The sequence below is a fragment of the Hemitrygon akajei genome, chromosome 14 (genome assembly GCF_048418815.1).
Source record: "Hemitrygon akajei chromosome 14, sHemAka1.3, whole genome shotgun sequence".
Classification (NCBI taxonomy): Eukaryota; Metazoa; Chordata; class Chondrichthyes; order Myliobatiformes; family Dasyatidae; genus Hemitrygon; species Hemitrygon akajei.
In genome coordinates, this window is record NC_133137.1 from 101273495 (window position 1) to 101298289 (window position 24795).

The following is a 24795-nucleotide window of genomic DNA, read 5'->3' on the forward strand; positions in this document are numbered from 1 at the left end:
GGAAACATCCTATCCACACCAACTCTATCAAGGTCTTTCACCATTCAATAGGTTTCAATTAGGTTACTCCCCATTCTTCTGAATTCCGGTGAATACAGGCCCAGAGCTATCAAACACTCTTCATATGACAAGCCTTTCAATCCTGAAGTCATTTGCATGAACCTCTTTTGAACCTCTCCAATTTCAGCATATCCTTTCTAAGATAAAGGGCCGAAAACTGCTCACAATACTCTCTGAAGCCTCACCAGTGTTTTATAAAGTCTCAACATTACATCCTTGCTTTTATATTCTAGTCCACTGGAATTGAATGCTAACATCGCATTTGCTTTCCTCACCAGAGAATCAAGCTGCAAATTAACCTTTAGGGAATCCTGCATAAGGACTCCCAAGTCCCTTTGCACCTCAGAATTTTGTATTTTCTCTCCATTTAGAAAATAGTCAACCTTTTCATTACTTCTACCGAAGTACATGACCAGACACTTCCTGACGCTGTATCCCATCTGCCACTTCTTTGCCCATTCTCCTAACCTGCCTAAGTCCTTCTAATCTAAAGCCTCTCTGCTTCTTTCCAACTACATACCCCTCCACCTACCTTCTTATCATCTGCTCTCTTTGCAACAAAGCCATCAATGCCATTATCCAGATCATTAACATATAACGTAAAAAGAATCAGTCCCAACACAGACCCCATTACTACCTCTCCAGCGTCATTTTCCAGCAGTCTGATATCCACTCTCACCTCTCTTTTACAAGTATCTGAAGAAACTTCCGGTATCCTCTTTAATATTATTAGCTAGTTTACTTTCGTATTCTTTCTTTACCTTTTTAATGACTGTTTCTGCTGGTATTTAAAAGTTTCCCAATCCTCTAACTTACCACTAATCTTTGCTCTATTATATGCCCTTTCTTTGGTTTTTTATGTAGGCTTTGAATTCTCTTGTTAGCCATGGTTGTGTCATCTTTCCTTTAGCATACTTCTTCCTCTTTGGGATATATATATCCTGTGCCTTTCGAATAGCTTCTTGAAATTCCAGCCATTGCTGCTCTTGCCATCATTCCAGCCAGTGTTATTTTGCAATCAGTTTTTGCCAACTCCTCTCTCATGCCTCTGTAATTTACACTACTGTAATACTGATTCATTGGACTTTAGCTTCTTCTTCTTCTCAAATTTCACGATGAATTCAATCATATTATGATCATTTTACCTTAGGGTTTACCTTAAGCTCTCTAATCAATTACAGTTCATTGCATGACACCCAACCCAGAATAGCTGAACCCCTAGTAGGATCAAACATGAGCTGCTCTAATAAGCCATCTCGTGGGCACTCTAGTAAATCCCCCTCTTGGAATCCAGCACTGACCTGATTTTCCCACTCTGCCTGCATATTGAAATCCCCCATGACTTTTGTGACATTGACTTTTTGGCATGCCTTTTCTTTCTCTCATTGTAACTTGTAGACCACACACATCCTTGCTTCTGTTTGTTGGGGGGAGAAAGGTGGTTTGTACATAACTCCCATCATGGTCTTTTTATCCTTGCAGTTCCTTAGTTCTATCCACAATAGCAGCTGCGTCACTGCCTGGTTCAGAAATTGCACCATCTCGGAGCGCAAGACCCTGCAGTGGATAGTGAGGTCAGCTGAGAAGATCATCAGGGTCTCTCTTCCCGTCATTACAGACATTTACACTACATGCTGCATCCGCAAAGCAAACAGCTTTATGAAGGGCCCCACGCACCCCTCATACAATCTCTTCTCCCTCCTGCCATCTGGGAAAAGGCACCAAAGCATTCGGGCTCTCACGATCAGACTATGTAACAGTTTCTTCCCCCAAGCTATCAGACTCCTCAATACCCGGAGCCTGGACTGGCACCAACTGACTGCCCTCTACTGTGCCTATTGTCTTGTTTATTATCTATTGTAATGCCTGCACTGTTTTGTGCACTTTATGCAGTCCTGAGTAGGTCTGTAGTCTAGTGTATTTTTTTGTGTTGTTTTTATGTAGTTCAGTGTAGTTTTTGTACTGTTTAATGTAGCACCATGGTCCTAAAAACGTTGTTTTGTTTTTACTGTGCACTGTACCAGCAGTTATGGTCGAAATGACAATAAAAAGTGACTTGACAATGATTCAACACCTTCTGACCCTATGTCACCCCTTTCTAATGATTTGACTTCATTTTTTTACCAACAGAGCAATGCCACCCCTTCTGCCTACCTGCCTGTCCTTTCGATACAATGTGTACCCTTCGACATTAAGCTCCCAGCTATAATCTTCTTTCAGCCACGATTCAGTGATGCCTACAACATTAAAAATGCCAATCTGTGACAGAGCTACAAGTTCATTGGCCTTATTCCGTATACCGCACGCGTTCAAGTATAACATCTTCAGTCCTGTATTCACCCTTTTCAATTTTGTTTGCCTTTTATGTTACAACATATCCCGTTGACTGCAATTTTGCCCAATCATCAGCTTCTCCTTGCTAGAATTCTCACTACACATTGCCTCTGTTTGTAAACCAACTACCTCATTTTCAGCACTGTCACTCTGTTTCTCACCCCTGCCAAATTAGTTTAAACCTCCACCCAAACAACTCCAGCCAACCTGTCCATAAGGATATTGGACACCCTCGGGTTCAAATGTAACCCGTCCTTTTTGTACAGGTCATACCTTCCCCAAAAGAGGTTCCAATGATCCATAAATCTGAAAGCCTTGGTCTCAAATCATCCTGTTCTTATCCTTACTGGCACATGGCACACACAGCAATCCAGAGATTACTACCCTGGAGGTCCTGTTTCTCAGCTTTCTACTTAGCTCTCTCAAATCTCTCTTCAGGACCTCCTCCCCTTGTGTACTTATGTCTTTGGTGCCAATATGTACCAAGACTCCTTGCTGCTCACCCTCGTCCTTGAGAATGCCATGGACACGATCAGAGACATCCCTGATTGTGCTACCAGGGAGGCAAAATACCATCCGGCTATCTCTATCATGCCCACAGAACCTTGTCTCTGTTTCTCTGACTAAGGAATCTCCTATCAACAGTACAATCCTCCTCACCTCTCTGCTCTTCTAAGACACAGCACCATAGAGCCAGTCACTGCAGCTCCTCCCGGTAGGTCGTCCCCCTCAATAGTATCTAAAGTTGTACAGTTATTATTGAGGGGAATGGCCACAGATGTACTCTGCACTGGCTGTGCATTTCCCCTCTCTCTCCTGACAGTCACCCAGTTACCTGCCTCCTACAATCTAGGGGTGACTACCTCCCTGTAGCTCCTGCCTTTCACCTCCTTGTTTTCCTGTATGAGTCAAAGGTCATCAAGTTGCAACTCCAATTCCTTAGTACATTCTTTCAGGAGCTGCAACTTGATGCATCTGGTGCAAATGTGTTTCTCTGGGAGATTGGATGTCTCCCAGACTTCCCACGTCCTACACAGAGTTTTGGCTTTTTTGAATGAATCCCTCTTGCTGATTGGTCACTCCTCAACTCAGAGAAACTGCTGCAAACTCAACCTTTGAAACCTCGCTCACCGTCCTGATTAAAAGGTGGCTTTTTTTACGCACCCCTGACGTGGATTATCCAACTCAGAGAAAAATGGCTCCAAGCTCTGCTTTTTAAATCTTGAATGTGGACCTGACTGGAAGGTACCTCTTCTTATGCACTGCCTCTTGCTTTTCAACTCAGAGAAACTGCCTCGAAATTCTGCCTTTAATATCTCAATTGCTGTTCTGATTAAAGGTTGCTCTTTTTACACATCCCTGATATGGATTGTCTAACTCAGATTAATGCACCAGTCTTGCATGATTATAATTTTATTTTAGCACTTTCAGATGCTGCATTGCAGATGTTTCAAGGGGGATTCTCTCAGACCAATTCTGTCCTGAAGTCTGATCTATATTCACTGATACAGGTGGAGTTTGTTCCATTTTATACATACTGTAAGTTGACCAAACCATGCCTCGTGCAATTGGATGTCCATAATTTGCATCGACCCCTCTTCTGATAAGGGTGAACATTTTTGAACGTAACAAACAAGTTTAAAAGATCAATACTATAGCTTGGCTACATTAGAATTTGGAATTAAGCTGGCAATCAGGTCAATATTGATTTCATGAAATGATAGTGCAAGCAATTTAATGCTCTTATGGCTAATGGTCCAAGTGGCATTCTCTTACTTCAATAAATGTAAAGAAGAGATTGTTTCAAATACAGTGGTTGTAATAATGGAAGGGATTCTAATACAGAAATACTAAATCCTAGAGTTTGATCTACTCTTTGAAGTAGGTAGAGATTACTGCATTGCCCACACTATGTTGTGTGTTAGCATTACTTTAATATTGGAAATCAAGTCATACAACATCTTCATCATTAGGCTGGGATCTGTAACAAGCAGTTTATTGGAGCAGCTGTGGTTCAGAAGTTTGAATATGTATTTTTAAATTTACAGTTCCAGAACAGCTCTACTGAATATAACTTTTCTCCCATCACTAAAATTCAGTGTGAAGAACTGTACAACCTAGAATAATAGAACTTTTGGACAATTCTAAATTTAACTTCAGCCATTGGCTTAAAGTTTTGGTTTCTTCTGCTATGATGTACTTGAAGTAGATGGGACGTTTGTCAAAACTCTTCATCACCTATTCTTTTAAGTTATCATTATTAGATTAGTAACTAAGTCAGACTTAACAATCCATTAAAGGCTGATAAGTGCAAGAACAGAATTTAGTGGATCCCAGTTTTCCTTTGCCAGTTGGACAGGTTCTGTACAATTCTAAGATGGTCATTTATTTATCTCCATCAGGATTTCAGCTAACAGCAATTGGGCATTGTGTAATGAGTGACTTGAACTGTATTGGTAGAATCTAGAATTGTGATTGTGAATGGGATGGGAGTCCAGTATAACTGTAGTTGGACCATAGTATGAGATTGCAGTGCATTTAAATATATATATTAAAGTTGTTATGTTGCACATAGCCTATTTCCCAATGCTCTTCATATTTCATTGATACACTGTTATTCAGTAGACAAAGCACAGAAGAAGTTTATCTGCAGTAAATTCATACAAGTTGCAACCAAATGAATAACTGGGTATGAAAGAGATAAGGAGATATTTCTTCAGCCAGAGGATAGTTAATCTGTGCAATTTATGATCATGTTTGGCTGTGGAGGCCAAGTTACTATTTGATAGGTGACAGGGAGAAGGCAGGAGAATGGAGTTGAGAGTGAAAAAATATCAGCCATGATTGAACAGTGGAGCAGACTTTATGGACAGAAAGGCCTAATTCTGGTCCAATGTCTTGAGGTTGTATGGTATAATTTGCAATATGGCATAGGTTTTCAGTCCAATGATCATGCTTCATGATGGCCAATGTTGCTGTGAGTTCATAGTTTAACTAGAATTGTCAAGTTGAATGTGGAGATCTTTTAGAATGAAAAGGAGCTTTCATTCAGGCAATCCTTTTGATTTGGAACTGAATACATCCAAAAGAAGGCCAAGTTTCTTGTGTAAACATTTAGTGGTTCACTGAAGTAATTAATTGTTCCTAAAGAGATGCAGAGAAATTTGTTGTACTGAACATTAAACGGGGGGAAGAAAGGGAGATCTGTAAAATTCAAGATCCATTACTCTTGTTGTAAAATGTTTGATATCCTTGGCCCTATGGAAAAAGTTCTCGTTAAATCCCTGTTTTCTTTCTTGATGATCTTTAATAGATGTTCGCTCTTTGAATTCTGTCAGACCATTTAAACCTTATTAGCTCTTCTCCTTTGTCTTTCTTCTTTTCCCAAGAAAGTCTCATCTTTTACTGATACATATAATCTCCCAGTTATTGTACTGACCATTGTTTACTGTTCCCTGATCCCTCAAAATTAGTTTTGCATATGACAGCTTTATATTCTAGATATGTGTTCAGCATAAATGCTTTTCTTTTAGTCTAAGAAAATTTCTATTATAATGCGTTGGCACAATATTTTGGCTTGGCCTGTTCTATTATCTTCTTGTCTGGTTAAGAAATTGGAGGCCTTGGATAAAGTTCAGACAGAATAAAGTTTAAAAGCTTAAGTTATTGTGCTAACCTTGTAGCATTGTTTGAAAAAAGCAAACACTGGAAAGCTTAGGTTGAGGTGTTTGAAAAATTGAGGTTATCACACTTTTCATGTTAATAAACTGAGTTCTATAGAGAAGTAAAAGTTGTCATTACATTGGAAGATATCTGGTATGCAGATTTCTTGAAAATTATAACTGGGTGGTTATAATTTAGGAGTTCTTTTGTTAACATTGAACCTCTACTTGACAACAAAACAATTTTGCAGACCAATTCCTCTCATGCTTATTCTAGACGGAGAAAGCAAAAGTTTCCTATCTGTCATAAGCACTTACTTGGAACACACCCCCCAACAGACCCCCAGCTTCTATGTACAACTTACTAGCTTCTAAGATAACCACCAGCAAATACATCCTCTGCTTGACTCTAACATTTTCTTCGGGGACTCTCTGTTAATTTTTCTCTTCTTAAGTTTTGCCATTCCTCTGTAGGAGGTAAATCATAGAACCATAGAACATTACAGCACAGAAACAGGCCTTTCACTTGTCCTTTTACCTTTATCCTTCCTGCTCTTCAGTCTTTACAAGTTAGTTGTGTATTTCCTCAAACTTAGTGTTCTGAATTTGGTTCTCCTGATGAATTGATGACTTTTACATAGCAATTTGTTTCCCCACATTTGATGACCTCAATTCAGTTTGAAAGGGCAAATTTAAGCTTCCAGTTATCACAAAAATTCTTCACCCCATTTCCACTCTAATTCTCCATCTTTGGCTTCCTACTCTATTTCAACATAGCTCAACATAAGCTCATGAAGCAGCTTCCTCTTATGACTTGGCGTATTGTAGAGTCTGGATTCAAAATTGAATTAATTATTTTACTCTTCCCAATGTCATATTACACTGGTCTCTTCTCAGTTTTTCTTTGTCCCCTGTGACTGTCTGTTAGGAGATGAATCTCAAGGTTGTATAATGTATACATACTTTGATAACAATCCCCTGGGATATATTTTGTTATTTATAAACCTTCAGTGATGTCATCACTACGTGTATCATTCAGTTTTTCTTGGTGTCCATCCTATCAGAAACATTCCTTTTTTCTCTCTCTCTGCCCCTCACCACCTTTCTATAGAACCATAGAACACTACAGCACAGTACAGGCCCTTCAGCCCTCCATGTTGTGCTGACCCATATAATCCTTAAAAAGTACTAAACCCACACTACCCTATAACCCTCCATTTTTCTTTCATCCATGTGCCTGTCCAAGAGGCTCTTAAATACCCCTAATGTTTAGGCCTCCACCACCATCCCTGGCAAGTCATTCCAGGCACTCACAACCCTCTGTGAAAAAACTTACCCCTGATGTCTCCGTGTCTCTCTTAACTTTTCCTAGTTTTCGAGAAAGTTGTTCAATCCGAAATGCCATCTCTGTCCATATGAATGCTATCCCCACTGAGGATTACTTGCATCCTTTTCACTATTATAGATTTCAAGCATTGCAGTTCTTTTGTTTTCAATGTTTGTGTGATGGCTGGACTCTAGTGAACAAAGTTTTAGAAGTTTTGTATGTGCCTCTAAGGAAAGCTGAGCTTTGAACAGGCACCTTTTGTAACCACAAGTTTGAAAAATAAACAGCAAAGGCTGGAGTAAGGAGCATATGAATGATGAAGTACAGAGAATAAAGGAAAATGTGCTGGATGTTTACTTTGAAGAGTGAAGAAGAGAGATAGAAGATGTGACGTGCAGGATAGTTTCATTGCTCAGTGATGTAGGTGAACTCCTGCTCCTGTCTTTTGATTCTGAGGCAAGGTGTCAGGGAACTCATGAATAGTATGAAAATTATGAATCTGTGACTGTCATCATTGAATTTTGTTAGATTAAACCAGAATTCAACTCTTTCAATTTAGTAACTATGCCTAAATGGCTGTGAGGAGGACTTTGCAAGGTTGACTGAGGTTGCCAGACGTGATTGTGGTGCCATATTTGATTCTGGATGGTGTGTCTGGTTTTATTATTTTATCTTCCTGAGTAGTTTGATATGACTGCTTCTTTAAAGGACAAGTAAGCGGTTCATTTATGACCATCTACCCTGTTATTCCTTGGTCTGAAGTCATTTGGATGCCTAACAAATAATTTCTTACCCAAAATCCCAGATGGGTTTAATGACAATTTTCATGGTTACCATTACTAATAGTAGTTAATGAATTAAATCGTAATTCTCCAGCTATCATGATAAGATATAAACTTGCTTCCCTGCATCAATAGCTCAGGTCTCTCAATTTAGTTATTTAATGACACCACCATTCTCATTAGCCTTCTATTTTATGGACCATGAGGATAAAGGGGATACTATTCGCATTTAATTGTTTAATGGACATTGTTCTGCCCATATAAGGAATAGAAATGTTCCATTTCAAAGGCAATCCTTGATGGCTATTATTTTATGAACTGAACAGCATTGATAGTGCAGTTTAGAGAATTTATGAGATTCTTAGATTAGTCCTTAATCATTTTGGCTTTATTAACAATGATTTGCTGGATAATTATCACATTGCCCAGAAGGAACTAATTTATAGCATCACTTTCAGATCATCAGGACTTTTAAAGTGCTAAATAGAATGATTTTTAAAAAGCAGGAGATTCAGCACATGCTCCAAGGCCATAATTCGCATGGGTTCAATAGAAGATCATCTGCATTTAAGGCCTTCATAATTGGAGGCTCTTTATACATTGCTCTGTTTAATCCTTACTGTTTTGGTGATAATTTGAAGATTAGCCCTTGACTTCTACCTCCTGTTTTCTTTGTAGCAGCTGTTTTATATGCTGAACTTTTGTAACAATGTGCTAGAAGCTGTTGTAATGTCTAATGGTAAGGAAAAGTGATGTATAATTTCATTATATTATTTTACTGACATTATTTTGAAGTGCTTAAAAATAGTCATCCAAATTATTTTAATTTTTAAATTTTATATGTAGTCCGCTGTTTCGGAACTTTATGGGTTTTGCATTTGAGGTGATGGCTTGGTTGTCGATGTTAATGGGAGCAAATTTCCATTTCAGACGTTTAACTTGCTCCTAAAACTTACTGCTGATATTAAACACTGTCTGCAATATTGTGTACATCAGATTATTATTGCTCTATTTCAGTTTTATTTATTTTCAGAGTTTCTTGACTTTGAACCAGCAGTTTGAAGCATTATACTTAAAAAGGTGTATGGTGTGAGCACATCTTCATGGATCATTGTTTTGGGAAAGCAGCATCCATCAGCAGATACCCTCACCAGCCAAGCCATGCTCCCCTTTCGCTGGTGTCATCAGGAAAAAGGTGCAGGAGCCTCACGACTCACACCAGCAGGTTCAGGAACAGTTATTACCCCTCAACAATCAGGCTGTTGAGCCAAAGAGGATAATTTCATTCAACTTCACTTGCCCTATCACTGAAACTGAGAACCTATGCTCTCACATTCAAGGATTCTCTGTCTCATGTTCTTAATATTTTTTGCTTACTTATTTCTTTATTTTTGTATTTGCACAGTTTGTTATCTTTTGGACCCAGTTGGTGCGGTCTTTTATTGATTCTATTATTATTGTTATTCTATGATGGTTTTACTGAGCATGTCCGCAAGGAAGTTAATCTTGGGGTTATATCTGGTGACATTTATATACACTTACTTTGAACTTTGGAGCTCTGAGCAGCTGTACTACCTGCGGTAGCACAGTACGATCCACTGAATGTAAACAAGCTACAGCAACTTCTGCCACTAAGATCAGGATTATTCCATAAAAAATACAGAATTAAGGATAATTATTTATAAAATACATGAGTAAGCGCAATCTAATTTATTTAAAACAGTCTCCAAGTCTGATCAATCAGGGGTAATCTAGAGTTGTTGGCTTAGTGGCAATTTTATTTATCTACTTGTAATTTCTGCCCTGGTTTTCATTAATTCTGCCTCTTTTTTTTTCTAGTTGTGTTTATTTTTATGGAATGTCTTGTTTCCAAGGGGGAGTTTTAAAAAAAAAAGTCTACATCTTGGATCATTCAAGGCAAATGACAGAGGTTTCATTGGTAAATGTAAATTTAATTGATGAGAACTGGAGAACAAAACTTTGGACACAAATTAGTTCAAAGTGTGTATATGTCACCATACACAACCCTGAGATTCATTTCTTTGCAGGCATGCACAATAAATCCGATAACCATAACATAATCAATGAAAAACTACAACAGGGCGGACAACCATTGTGCAAATACAAGAAAAAAAGAAATTATAATAATTAAGCAATATATATTAAGAACATGAGATGAAGTGTCCTTGAAAGTGAGTCCATAGGTTGAGGGAACAGTTCACTGATGGGTTAAGTGAAGTTATCCCTTCTGGTTCAAGAGCTTGATGGTTGAGGGGTGATAACTGTTCCTGAACCTGGTGGTGTGGGTTCTGAGGCTCCTGTACCTTCTTGATGGTAGCATAAGAAGGGAGCATGGCCTGGGTGGTGATGGTCTTGGACGATGAACGCTGCTTTCCTGCGACAATCCTCTGTGTAGATGTGCTGAATGGTAGGAAGGGCTTTAGCTGTGATGGAATGGACTATATCCACTGCTTTTTGTAGGATGTTCCATTCAAGGGCATTGATGTTTCTATACCAGGCTGTGATGCAGCTAGTCAATATACTCTCCATCACACATCTATAGAAGTTTGTCAAAGTTTTGGATATCATGCCAAATTTTTGCAAAGTTCTAAGAAAATAGAGGCTCTGCTGCACTTACTTTGTAATTGAAATTGCGTGCTGGGCCCAGGGCAGGTCCTCTGAAATAATCACACTGAGGGATTTAAAATTGCTAACCCTCTCCACCTCTGATCCTCCGATGAGGACTGCCTCATGGACCTCCAGTTTCCTCCTAAAGTTAATAATCAGCTCTTGGGCCTTGATGACATTAAGTATGGAATCTAATAGATTTTGAAATTTTTTTGCAGAATTTGTTTGCCAGATCTACTTTTTCACTTTCTAGATGATTGGGATTGATGCTGATCATAAACTTGAATGCAATCACTGCCCTCTGGTGCTTCGCTTAAATCAATTTTTTTTATATATCACGTGGAATGAACAGTCTGGCTACACTGACAATCATATAATACATGCTATGATAAGTCAAGAAAAGGAAATACATCTTTAATTTTCTCCTTGGGAGTTTTGTATTTTTTAATTTTGTAAAAAGAAGCATTTCCTCCAATCACAAATGAGAAAATCTGCAGATGCTGGAAATGTGAGCGACACACAAAATGCAGAGTTCCTCCAGCAATTTTTGTGTGTTACTCTTATTTCCTCTAATGTTTAGTAATGCCAGGTCTGTTGCCAATTTCAGTGCTTGTAAGAGGTCCTATAATCTTTTTAATCAAATTTTGATATGATCCTGCTTTTTGTCTTCACTTCAAATAAGAAACAAATTCAATATTGGTATCTGAACATATTTTTCAAGTCAAAATTGACTACTCCCAGAATGGTAAATAGGAAGTTTATTTTGGAGTAGCACTGAATTTTGTAATCCCAAACAAGAAGAGAATATTTTAAAAAAACACGACATAAGCTGCAGTACACAATTCTTTTGCTCTCTGCAGGAATTCATACAATCTCCTCTTTCATGGTACCAAGAATGCATCTCAATTTATTCCAGCCAAACCAAGTCACAATCAACCAGTATTAACATGCCCTCATGAAGAGGAAAATCAAGCCTGATAATTTTTTAAGCTCTTCAAATGTTGTCAGTGTGGGTAGAGGGAAACCAGTAGATGCAATGTATTTGGATTTTTAAATGGTATTCCACAAGGTGGCGCATTACTTGTTGGATATAAAATATCAGCATGTACAGAAAACCGGCTAACTTGCAGGAATCAGGAAGAAGGAAAAAGGGCAATACATACAAGCTGCTGGAGGAACTCAGCAGGTCAGGCAGCACCTATGGAAAGGAATAAATAGTTGAAGTGTTGGGCTGAGACCTTTCATCTTAAAGGGATAATGGGTCATTTTCATTTTGGATACTGCAAAAGCAGAGGGTAAGGCAAGCTGTGAGGAGGATAGGAATGACCACAGAGAGATATCGATTAGTAAATGAGCAAAAGGTTACAAATGTGGGGGGAGAAAAAGTGAAGTAGTTTTCTCTGGAAGGAAGTGTGATGGCGTGATCATTTACAGGTTGGAAGTCTGTAGATCCAGGCAGCACAGAGATTTGCAAATCGATGTACATGAAATGCTTTACACAGCGGGTAATTGGGAAAGCTAATGGAAGACCAGTTTTATTTATGGTTATTAGGGTAATAAAGCAGGTTGGTCTTATGATATAAGTGTACAAGGTACTAGAATACATCTGAAACATTGTGTACAGTTTTAATCCCTATATTAAAGGAAGTATACTTGGAGGCAGTTCAGAAAAGGTTCACCAAGATAGTCTTACATAGGCAGGTGATAAAGAAGGGATGCGCTCAGTCGATGGTTTGAGATGTGTCTATTTTAATACAAGGAGTATCATGAATAAAGCGGATGAGCTTAGAGCATGGATGAGTACTTAGAGCTATGATGTTGTGGCCATTACAGAGACTTGGATGGCTCAGGGGCAGGAATAGTTACTTCAAGAGCCAGGCTTTAGATGTTTCAGAAAGGACAAGGAGGGAGGCAGAAGATCCTGAGAGGCAGGATATGATTAGGAATAGTCAGCATGGCTCTGTGAAAGGCTGGTCATGCCTTACAAGTCTGATTGAATTTTTTGAGGATGTGACTAAACACATTGAAGGTAGAGCAGTTGACGTAGTGTATATGGTTTTCAGTAAGGCATTTGACAAGGTACCACCTGCAAGGCTTATTGAGAAAGTAAGGAGGTATGGGATCCAAGGAGACATTGCTTTGTGGATCCAGAACTGGCTTGCCCAAAGAAGGCAAAGAGTGGTTGTAGACTGGTCATATTCTGCATGGAGGTCAGTCGCCAGTGGGGTGCCTCAGGGATCTGCTCTTCAAGACCCTTGCTCTTCATCATTTTTATAAATGACCTGGATGAAGAAGTGGAGGGATGGGGTAGTAAATTTGCCGATGACACAAAGGTTGGGGGTGTTGTGGATAGTGTAGAGGGCTGTCAGAGGTTACAGTGGGACATTGATAGGATGCAAAACTGGGCTGAGAAGGGACAGATGGAGTTCAACCCAGATAAGTGTGAGGTGGTGCATTTTGGTTGGTCAAATATGATGGCAGAATATAATATTGGTGGTGAAGACACTTGGCAGTGCGGAGGATCAGAAGGATCTTGTGGACCAAGTCTGTAGGACACTCAAAGCTGCTGCACAGGTTGACTCTGTGGTTAAGAAGCCATACGGTGCATTGGCCTTCATCAATCTTGTGATTGAGTTTAAGAGCCGAGAGGTAATGTTGCAGCTATATAGGACCCTGGTCAGACCCCGCTTGGAGTACTGTGCTCAGTTCTGGTCGCCTCACCTTAGGAAGGATGTGGAAACCATAGAAAGGGTGCAGAGGAGATTTACAAGGATGTTGCCTGGATTGGGGGAGCATGCCTTATGAGAATTGGTTGAGTGAACTTGGCCTTTTCTCCTTGGAGCGACGGAGGATGAGAGGTGACCTGATAGTGGTGTATAAGATGATGAGAGGCATTGATCGTGTGGATAGTCAGAGGCTTTTTCCCAGGGCTGGAACGGCTAGCACGAGAGGCCACAGTTTTAGGGTGCTTGGAAGTAGGTACAGAGGAGATGTCGGGGGTGAGTTTTTTATTCAGAGAGTGGTGAGTGTGTGGAATGGGCTGCCGGCGACGGTGGTGAAGGCGAATATGATAGGGTATTTTAAGAGACTCCTGGACAGGTACATGGAGCTCAGAAAAATAGAGGACTGTGTGTAACCCTAGGTAATTTCTAAGGTAAGGACATGTTCGGCACAACTTTGTGGGCCGAAGGGCTTTAGGTTTTCTATGCTCCAAATGGAAGATTGTCTTATGAGAAAAGGTTGCACATGTTAGTTCAGTACTCTTTGCAGGAGTCTGAGGTGAAGCATGTATTTTATCTCAGAGTTGAGTCTTTGGAATACCTGAGTGTATTATCATATCTATTTATTTATTTCCTGATGTAGCATGGAGTAGGCCCTTCCAGCCACACCATAGCAGCAACCCCAGAACTCTGATTAATCACAAGACAATTTATAGTTAATCTACCCAGTACATCTATGGACCGTGGGAGGTAACTGAAGCACCAGGGGAAAACCTATGCATTCCACAGGGAAGATATACAGAACGGTGCCAGAATTGAACTCTGAACTCCAGAAAGTCACAGGCTGTGATAGTATCACACTAACCACAAAAAGAAAATCATAATAGAAATTATATAAGAAAGAACTTGATTAGAACCTAAAATTAAACTCAGTTCAATATAATGATCAGAGTAGTCTTAATGTTGCTACACTGAGGTAGTTGATTAAGGTTGTGCAGGTTGATTCAAGAACCAAATGATTGAAGGGAAGAAGCTGTTCCAGAAACTGGCAGTTTGTGAATTCAGGCTTCTGTACCTCTTCTCTGAAAGTCCACGTGAGCGGATAGCATTGTCCGGATGCAGGGGATCTTTTATGATTGCTACTGTTTATTTTAAATTAGTGCCTGATGTAGGTCCATTTGGTGGTTGGGAGGGAGAGGCCTGTGATTTACAGGGCTGATTCCACGGCCCTCTGCAGCTGCTTATGTTTCTACACATTCATTTTGCTGTACCAGAGCATGATGACACCAGTAAGCATACAATCAACTGTACATCTGTAGACGTTTGTTAGGGTGGTTGGTTGAACATATCAGACCTTCTAAGAAAGTAGAGATGTTGGCATAGAGATATCTTTCTTCGTGGGTGCATGGTCCATTTTGTTGTCCTCAGCTATTGTACTCTTCATATAATTAGGATATAAATTGAAGCTGTTGTTAACTACATGGCAGTTGAAGCTTGCACTGCCATGAAATGATCTTGGGGGTAATTTTGTCCCTCAAGTTAGTTTTCCGACCCAGTCCTCTTGATAACTGAAAATCTATTGATGTCTGCATTGAATAGACTCAAAGATCAGCATCTCATGATAGATTATTGCAAACTTCAACAATCCTTGAAATGAAAGCTATTTTTATTCCTTTCATTCCTTAATGGCAAGTAGGCCCTATCCTATCTTTTCAACATGTGTAAACTCCACTACAAGGAAATAGCTCTCAGCATCTACTTTTTGAAACACTCTCAGAAGCTTGAATGTCTTTGAATCAGTGGACGGACCGTTTTTAGGGATTCATTTTAGGATCCGAATAAATATACCACACCCAAATCTGACTTCTTCAAGACCTGTGTGGATGAGTATGTGTCTTCAACAACATATCAATTCTTTCCAAACCAGAAGCCCCAGATGAACCAATAAATTTGCAGTCTGCTGAGGACAATCAAGACTGGCAATCGAGAATCTTAAAGTCCAGTTGCAATCTATGGAAGACCATTATAAAAGTGAAAAGTCAATTCCAAGTGAAGCTAGAGGCAGAATCAGACACATGACAGCTGTGGTAGGGTTTTCATGCCATTACTTCCTATAAAGCGAAATGTAACAGCATAAGTAGTGGTGACACTGCAATCCTGAAGAATTCAATGCCTTTAATGCACACTTTGGAAGGGAAAATAACATTATCCAGTGTAAATCCTCACAGCATCCAGTGATCTCTGCCTCAGATACTGACATCAGAGCATCCTTGAAGAATGTGAGCTCCCACAAGGCATTTGGCCCTGACAGTGTAGTTGGCTGGTACTAAAAATCTGTGTCAATCAACCAGCTGGAGTATTCAAAGACATCTTCAGCCTCTCACTGCTGTGGCTTGAGTTTCCCACCTGCTTCAGAAATGTAGTAAATACTCCCGTGCCCGAGTTGCTCAGGGTGAGCTGCCTCAATGAATTTCACCTAGTAGTATTCCCATCGACCATAATGGAGTGTTTCACAAGGTTGGCAGTGGCTAGAATTAACTCCTTCCTGAGCAAGGACCTGAACCTGTTGCAATCTACCTACTAAGAAGTGAGTCATTCCTTACTGCTTCTTCACTCTGAATGTCTCATCAACTGCAAGACCTTCATCAGGCTGTTTAGCGATTAAAGCACAAGTGTTTATTGCTATCATCCCTCAGTACTAATCAACAAGCTTCAAAACCCGACCTGCACCTCTCTCTGCAGCTGGATTCTTGACTACCTTATGGGGAGATGACAATCAGTGCGAATAGGTAGTAACATCAACTATCAATGCAAGCACACCTGAATTATGCAGAATCTCTTCTTGTTACTACCATTTGCAACATGATGGATCCTGGATATGCCCTCTTATCGGTAATACCATCAGAGTTAAGTTACGGTAGCCTGAAGAACCACACTCAACAATTTAGGAACAGCTGCTGCCCGTCCATGATCCGATTTCTGAACAGTCTATAAACCTATGAACATTACCTTGTTGTTCCTATTTTTTTTTTTACTTTTTTTTGTAATTTATATTATTGAAGTCTTTGTTTTATGCAGCTGAAGCAAAAAAGCTTCAGTGTCAGTGATAATAAATTTGATTCTGAGTTCATAAGCAGTGGGATGAATGCACTCAGCCAAGTGATGGATGGTGTTGACATTGACACTTAAACACAAATAACCTGCTCACTGATGCCCAGTTTGGATCAGACAGGAATTATCAAAAACTTCATTGCAACCTTGTTATGAATATGGACAAAGGAGCTTAATCCCAGAGGTGAGATAAGAGTGAGTGCCCTTCACAACAATATAGCATTGACGATAAAACTTAAATCCGTGGGCATAACAAAATAAATACACCTGTGGCTGGAAACTTAATTTGCACAAAAGAAAATGGGTGTCTGTGTTATTTTATGCTCATTTGTCCCAAATCCCAGACTACCTTGGCCCAGCCATTTTCTGCTATTTCACTAACGACCTTTCTAAAATTAGTACTAAAGTGGCAATATTTGCATGATCTGCAATTCCATTTGCAACTTCTCAGAAAATAATGCCCACATGCAGCAAAGACCTGGACAACACTGAGGTATGCATTGAAAAGTGGCAGGTAGCATTTATGTCTCGTGCACCAGACAATGACCATATTCAAGTTTTGTAACTATCCTTGACATTCAATGGCTTAATTGAATGAAAAGCTGTCCTCACTATTACTATTAGGAGTCACTGTTGAGCAGAAGCTCAAGTGAAAATGTCATACAAGTGCAGGAGCTAGATGTCCAGTAAGGAGTGACTCTCCTCCTGTGGTTCGACCGCCTTTCTGCCATCTAAAGGCCCAATTGAAAACAAATGCAATGTTGGCTTTCATTTTGAGAGGACTAGAATATAAAAGCAAAGATGTAATAGTGAGGGTTTATAAGATATTGGTGAGACCACATTTGGAGTATTGTGAACAGTTTCGGGCCCCTTATCTAAGAAAAGATATGCTGTGATTGGAGAGAGTCCAGAGGAGGTACATGAGAATGATCCCCAAAATGAAAGGCTTAACTATGATGAGCGTTTGATGGCTGTAGGTCTGTACCTGCTAGAGTTTAGAAGAATAGTGGTGGGGATTTCATTGAAACCTATCAGATATTGCAAGGCCTAGACAGAGTGGATGTGGAGAGGATATTTCCTGCAGTGGATGAATCTCGTGTCAGAGGACACAGCCTCAGAATAGAGTGACGGCATTTAGAATAGAAATAAGGACTAATTTCTCTAGCCAAAGGGTGACGAATCTGTGTAATTCATTTCCACAGACAGCTGTGAAGGCCAAATCATTGGGTATATTTGAGTGGAGGTTGATAGGTTCTTGATTAGTTAGGGCCTCAAAGATTACGAGGAAAAGGCAAGAGATTGGGGTTGATGGAATGGCAGAGCAGTCTCAATAGGCTGAATGGCCTAATTCTTCTCCTATGTCTTATGGTCTATGGTCTTATGATAGGTCACGCTCACATAATCTCTCAAGGGTAATTAGTGAGTGAAGGCCTTACCAACTGAGCCCACATCCTAGAAATGAATAAAAAATATTTTAAAATTTGAATGACTTTTCATATTTGTCTACTTGAAAGGAGAAAAACCCAACAAGCAGGACAGGTCTTGCTAAAAGTCACTGCTTGATGGTATAATTCCATCAGAACTATTCCTCTTGAGGAAATCAAATTTTTCAACCGATATCCAGAGTTGGCACGTGGCCAAGTGGTTAAGGTGTTGATCTAGTGATCTGAAGGTCGCTAGTTCGAGCCTTAGCTAAGGCAGCGTGTTGTGTCCTTGAGCAAGGCACTTGACCACACATTGCTCTGCAACGACACCAGTTTGCCCTTACCTTGAACAACTGCCGGTCTCCCATACAACCCTGCCTAAGCTTCAAATCCATGGTCTCATGAGACTAATGGATGTCTATTCTGTTTCTCCAGTGTTGCTCAGTATTTGTGGCATTCATTGTTGTCAAGGGAACTATCTTTTGATTGACCTCTCTTCCATTGTCAGGTGTCTGCAGTCGATTCTCTGGAGGGGCAGCTGATGCAAGTAGAAGGGCTGAGTGACCTACGCTTAGAGCTCCACAGTAAAAAGCTGAACATGCATATGGTCCTAATTGATGAACTACACCGCCACTTGTACATTAAATCTACAAGCCGTGTCGGCAACAAGAACAGGGACAAGAACAAACCTGGGTAGGTATGAAATGCAATTATGTTGGGTACATCAGCATGGACATGGTTTCACTCACCAAGATCATGCTTGTCTACATTAATCCCATTTGCCTGTATTAGGACTTTGTCCTTCTGTGACTTGCCAACTTAAGTATCTGTTTAATTGCCTTACAAAAGTAGTAATTTTAGCAGATTTCACCATCTGTCCTAGCAGAGTATTCCAGATATCTAACACTCTGTGTGTAAAATTAAAAATACTCACCCTTCAGAAACCTCTTTAAAACAACTTGTATATCACAAGCAGTAAAGGTCCCAGCACAATATGTACAGTACATCACAAGTCACAGATTTCCAAACTGAAAAACATCTTTCTATCATCACTCTCTATTTCTTATCACCAGGTCAATTTTAAATCCAATTACTAATCTTGTTTTGGATCCCACATGGACTACCTTACTATGGAGGACCTTGTTGAATATTAGTTAAGTTGCTGGATGAGAATTCAACAACTATATGATTAATTCTGGAATGTAAGCTGACAAATTTTAAATCAAATAATTCAGTAAACCTTGAACTGAAATATTGTGGTTATGATGACACTCCATATTTCTGTAAAAGACAACATAGCTCATGCAGGTTTCCAGGAGGAAATATGGCATCATGAAGATTCCAGATATATTGCAATATAGTTAATCCTTAAATGGCCAAGCCAGCATTTCAGTTTAGGAAGCACTGAGAATAAGGTCTGGTGGTCTTGCCAGGAATGCTCAGATCCCAAAAAGGATTGAATAAAAGGAACAATAGATTAACTCCGGAATACAAGGAATAAATGCTGGCAATATACAGCAAATTTCTGTTTGATTATTATGGAAATTGTGCCTAAAACATCAATTTGTCATTCTAATCACAGCTACAATTGGGACTGCAATTTTTTTAAAATCAAGAGCCATTGTTCATTTTGTTCTTTTCTATATTTCTACTGTTGAAACTATTTTTATGAAGGTATAAACACTTAAATGTTAATTCAATTAATAATCCAGATTTTTCTTTTTAATAAATAATATTGTTTTTGACCAATTGTATTTACAAAGGAAAACCTTTTTTGTAATTGTGTACTTTGACTTTCATTTGCCTAATGAGAATGTCGTACTATAAGTCATGCAAAGAGCTTCACGATGGAAAGGTTAGTGTTGAAAAAATGCAACAGAATTGTAATTACAACATTTCTAAATCACCTACTGCCCTGAAGAAAATCTGAGGAAGGCATTTTGCTTTTTAATACAATTTTGTTGTTTCAGTAAGAAATTCTTCTATTAATTGTGCATTATATTCCACATTCTGAAATGATTCCGTGTAATATTCGGTTCAAGGGCATTCCAAGTTGGACAGTAAATGCTGGACTTCTTTGAGACATCCACATCCTGCATGTTGAGGAATTATTATAACTACCGGTATATAAATGAATGTCAGACAGCAACTACTAAAATGATATTGACAAGTTAGCACTAGCACTGCATCCAAAGATCAAAAACCTGACAAAGACGTCACTAAGCACTTTATGCTTGTAGTATTTCAATGAAATGAGATTTTCTCACTGTTACCCTATTCTCTGTATCTCTAAATGCGTTCCATTTTGTTACTTATTTAATTCCTTTATTACAGTTAGAATGAAACTACCTTTCCACCCTTTCAGGAACTGCACTCTTAATAATTTTAACTTACTGACTTTAATAAAAATCTGTCCATTTCTCCTCTGATTTCTTGGCCAATAAGCATATTTTCTCTGCCTTCACCATTTTTAATTTGAAGCATACATTTTTATTATTTTAATTTATGAATATTAAACTGTTTACTCCTGAGTATAGTTACTCATTACTTAGGATGTCAGCAATTGAAGATTAGAAGAAATATTTGGAACAGCATTGGTGCATCTATTTTCAGTTTCAGAAATTTTATGTGCTTTGTGATCTGCTGCTTGCTACCTTTTTGTCTGCCAAGTGTTTACGTAAGTCATACAAAAGGTGCCGTTCTTGCTATGTAACTGGTTAACACAGGTAATTTACAAAAGCAGTAATGCATTCAACAGATAAATGTATGCAAAATTTAACAGGCTTTCAAGAATTTATTGCACACGTCTCAGAATTAATCTTTGAACATCATAAAATGCTTCTTATTCTTAAGTATGATGCACAGCAATAGCTCTCAACAATTTACTCCAAACATGATGAAGTGAAACAAAATGGATTCAAAAGCTTTTCATAAGAAATGCTAATTTGAAAGAACTCATGAAATCAGTCAATATCTCATGCAGCAAACTTGAATTTTTCTGAAACTAAATTAAACTAGGTGCCAGAATGTTCATTGGTAAACTGATTAAAACATATTGTTTTCCAAAGAATTTTAGAAGTGTGATATACCATTGGCAACTCCAATTAACACTTAATTGATATTAACTTCACACCATGTTGATCTTTAATCAACAATATTTTCCATTGAAATATATAGGTTGCACATTGCAGGACTTGAAACACCAGGAAGATCTATGAACGAATGAAACAGAGAGATAGTTCCGAGGCTGAAGAAAAGTAGGGAGAAACTCCATATATTGCTTAGTTCTTAACATCTTGGTTATCTTGATGAAAAAGGATAAGAAATAGGAGCAGGAGTAGACCATCCGACCCATCGAGTCTGCACCGCCATTCAGTAAGATCATGGCTAATCTGACCGTAAGCTCAGCTCCATCTACCTTCCTTTTCCCCATAACCCTTAGTTCCCCTACTATGTAAAACTCTATCTAAATGTATCTTAAATATATTTAGTGAAGAAGCCTCAACTGTTTCCCTGGGCAGAGAATTCCACAGATTCACCACCCTATGGGAAAAACAGTTTCTCCTCATCTCCGTCCTAAATCTTCTCCCCTGAATCTTGAGGCAATGTCCCCTAGTTCTAGTCTCACCTACCAATGGAAACAACTTTCCTACTTCTATCTTATCTATCCCTTTTAAAATTTTGTATGTTTCTATAAGATCCTCTCTCATACATCTGAATTCCAGAGAGTATAGATTCAGTCCCAAGCGACTCAATCTCTCCTCATAAGTTAACCCTTTCATCTCTGAAATCAACCTGGTGAACCTCCTCTGCACTGCTTCCACAGCCTGTATATCCTTCCTCAAGTATGGAGACCAGAACTGCACACAGTACTCCAGGTGAAGCCTCACCAGTACCCTGTATAGTTGCATTTAATATCAAGCCATCACAGTATTTTCAGAAAGCAGGAAGAAAATGGAGCCAGTTCTTGCCATTTGGCACTCCTACCTTGAAGAAATGCTGAGCAGAGCAGGTGGAGATGACAGACGCTGGAACAACACACAAGGTGCTAGAGGAACTCAAACAGGTCAGGTGGATCTATGGAGAGAAGTCGACAGATGATGTTTCAGGTCCAGGTTTTATCTGGCCCCTTCATTCGTCTAGATGTTGCCTGACGTACTAAGTTTCTCCAACACTTTGTATGTGGAAGCAAAACGGAATTGTTCTACAACAGTGATGTACAACTTTTGCAGACAGGGCCTGATTGACAACTTCAAATAGTTTTGAACGTTATCTTTTTACTAATTCATACCTAATGCTGGTATTTGTAGTCATTTGCTTAAAGATTTAAATATCAAAGTTTGTTAAGAGCAGAATGTCTGTCAATATTTGTAGCAAACAGTAACAACAGTTTCTTGTTTGAAATGAAGTGAAATGAAACAAAGTGAACTGTGATTGGTGCTGATAGGTGGTGGATGCCTTGAGTTGCTTTGAATCATTTTTCTAGGCCTTAAAGATCACAGCAGCTGTGTATGTTTATTGACGTAACTAATTTGAATTCCATCATGTTCTCTTTTTATATTCCCAGTCAATTTTTGTTTCCATAGGTAGATTTTCACTTTTTTTCTCTAGATGTAAGCAGGAAGTTGAAGTACAGCAAGGTGGCAGTTTAAAACCAATCTAAATGAGTGATTATTTTTATTTTAGAAGACTGGTCCATGTGAAATCTTCCATATATAAGATGAGATAAAATTTTATTTATTCCAAAGCAGATTATTATTGCAAGGTTGCTCAGTCTGGAATATATACTTCATAAAAGTACGGATAGTGCGTACTCCATCTCATCACATTCTGCGATCAATCAAGCCCATTTATTTGTTTCTTACAATCCTCGGTTGTTAAAATGAGATTTCTCAGTTTCATAAACCAGAATCAGATTTCTTAATACTAACATATCTGTATGTCGTGAAATTTGCTGTTTTCTGGCAGTATTATAGTGAAACACATACATAAAGTTGCTTGAAGTTACAATAAGAATATATTAAAAAATCAATAGTGCAAAAAGATCAGAATGCTCTCCATGGTACATCTCTCGAAAATTTATTAGTCTTTGGTGATGTACCAAATCTCAAGTTCTCATGAAGTATAACTACTCGTGTGCCTTCTTTGTAATTGCATCAATATGTTGGGCCCAGGATAGATCTTCAGAGATGTTAACACCCAGGAACCTGAAGCTGCTCTCCCTTTCCACTGCTGATCCCTTGATGAGAAGAACTGCTGTATGTTCTTCCACTTTCCCCTTCCTGAATGACCTAATCTGACTCAAAATTCTGGAAAACTCTGAGAAATAAATGAGTCAGAAGCTGCATTATTTGCTATGCCTACACATAGAAAGAATCCTTGTTTTTTATTAAGACTGAATCTCTGGAATTTATTTTTTTATTTTAGGGATATGGCACAGTAATAGGCCCTTGCAGTCTGATGAGCCTGTGCCACCCAATTGCACCCAAGTGACCAATTACCTACCAACTCATCTGTCTTTGGAATGTGGGAGGAAACTGGAGTATCCGGAGGAAACCCACATGGCCGTGGGAAGAACATACAGACTCCTTATAGAGAGCAGCGGAATTGAACCTGGATCTTCGGCATTGTAATAGCATTATGTTAACTGCTACCCTCCCGTGCCGCCCCAAAATGGAGAACGTTTCCCTCTATTTGTCTTCTGCTACTGCAGTCAATTTTCCTCAGTCAATTAGCCTACATACCTGCTATCTTTGGAGTATGAGTAGGAATCAAAAAATCTGGGGGAAATCCACTCTGTCACAGGGTGAACATGCAAAGTCTACATAGACAGCACACGAGGTTGGGATTGAATGGGTTTGCAGAGCTGTGATGTGTTCAGCTCTATCTATTGAGTCAGTGTGAGAAGAAATTGCTGTTCTTCAACCACCTTTAACTTCAGGTATATCAATGGCTTAAGTAGAAATAAAAGAAAAACTTGTTTAGGTGGAATTATAATAATTACTATAATTATAATTGAATTGTTTAATAACTTGAATTAGAGTTACAAAAGCAGTAAAGGAGGCCATTCCTAGCATCATTTTTCATGTGCTGGCTCCAAATTGGTACACTGCATTTTAGTTTTTGTTTTGTTATTCCAACTGCAATGTATCACTTCACCATCTGTTGTATTTAATTTCACTGGCCATTTTATTGATCAGTCCATGGCCTCGTGGCTTCATTGTTCTGATTCCTAATATCATCTACAAACTTGCCCTGATCATTAACTGATAACAAAGAGAGCAATTACCCCAATTCTGATCACTAGTAAACAGCTTTGTATACTCCTGCTGAATTAGAAATCGATGTGTAATATCCTCCATTTTTCGATTATCGTACAATATTACTATTTGCTACTGCTGTCTCTTTCATGTCCTGGGCTTTCATTTTTATAAAGAGTATCACTACATGTCAGTTTCATTGTCCACCTTTTGAAAGTTCATTGTGCACTTTTTGAAAGTCCACTGTTACGTACCCCGTAACTGGGTGTCTAACCAGCAGAGAAAGAAGAATCCGTTGGAGTCTGGTGGTACCAAACTAAAGGTGTTTATTAATAAAAATAAGCAAAACCATATCAATAATGCAAATATACATATAAAACCAGTTAGCAGTAATAAACCTAAAAGTGTAGGAATAATAATAATCAATAATAAACAAGCTCTATCGATGTCTAGGGGTAAATAAATTGTCATAGAAAAGTATAAAGTT

The 24795-nt window shown here is 38.9% G+C and overlaps 1 protein-coding gene across 2 annotated transcripts in view; it reads left to right on the forward strand.

Annotated features, from left to right (window-relative positions):
* exoc4 (exocyst complex component 4) overlaps positions 1–24795 on the forward strand; it is a 507730-nt gene that overhangs the window by 11508 nt on the left and 471427 nt on the right. For both annotated transcript variants that reach the window (XM_073066788.1, XM_073066789.1), the window contains exon 3: positions 18557–18741. In XM_073066788.1, the coding sequence (XP_072922889.1) occupies positions 18557–18741 (185 nt within the window). The remainder of the gene's footprint in view (positions 1–18556; positions 18742–24795) is intronic.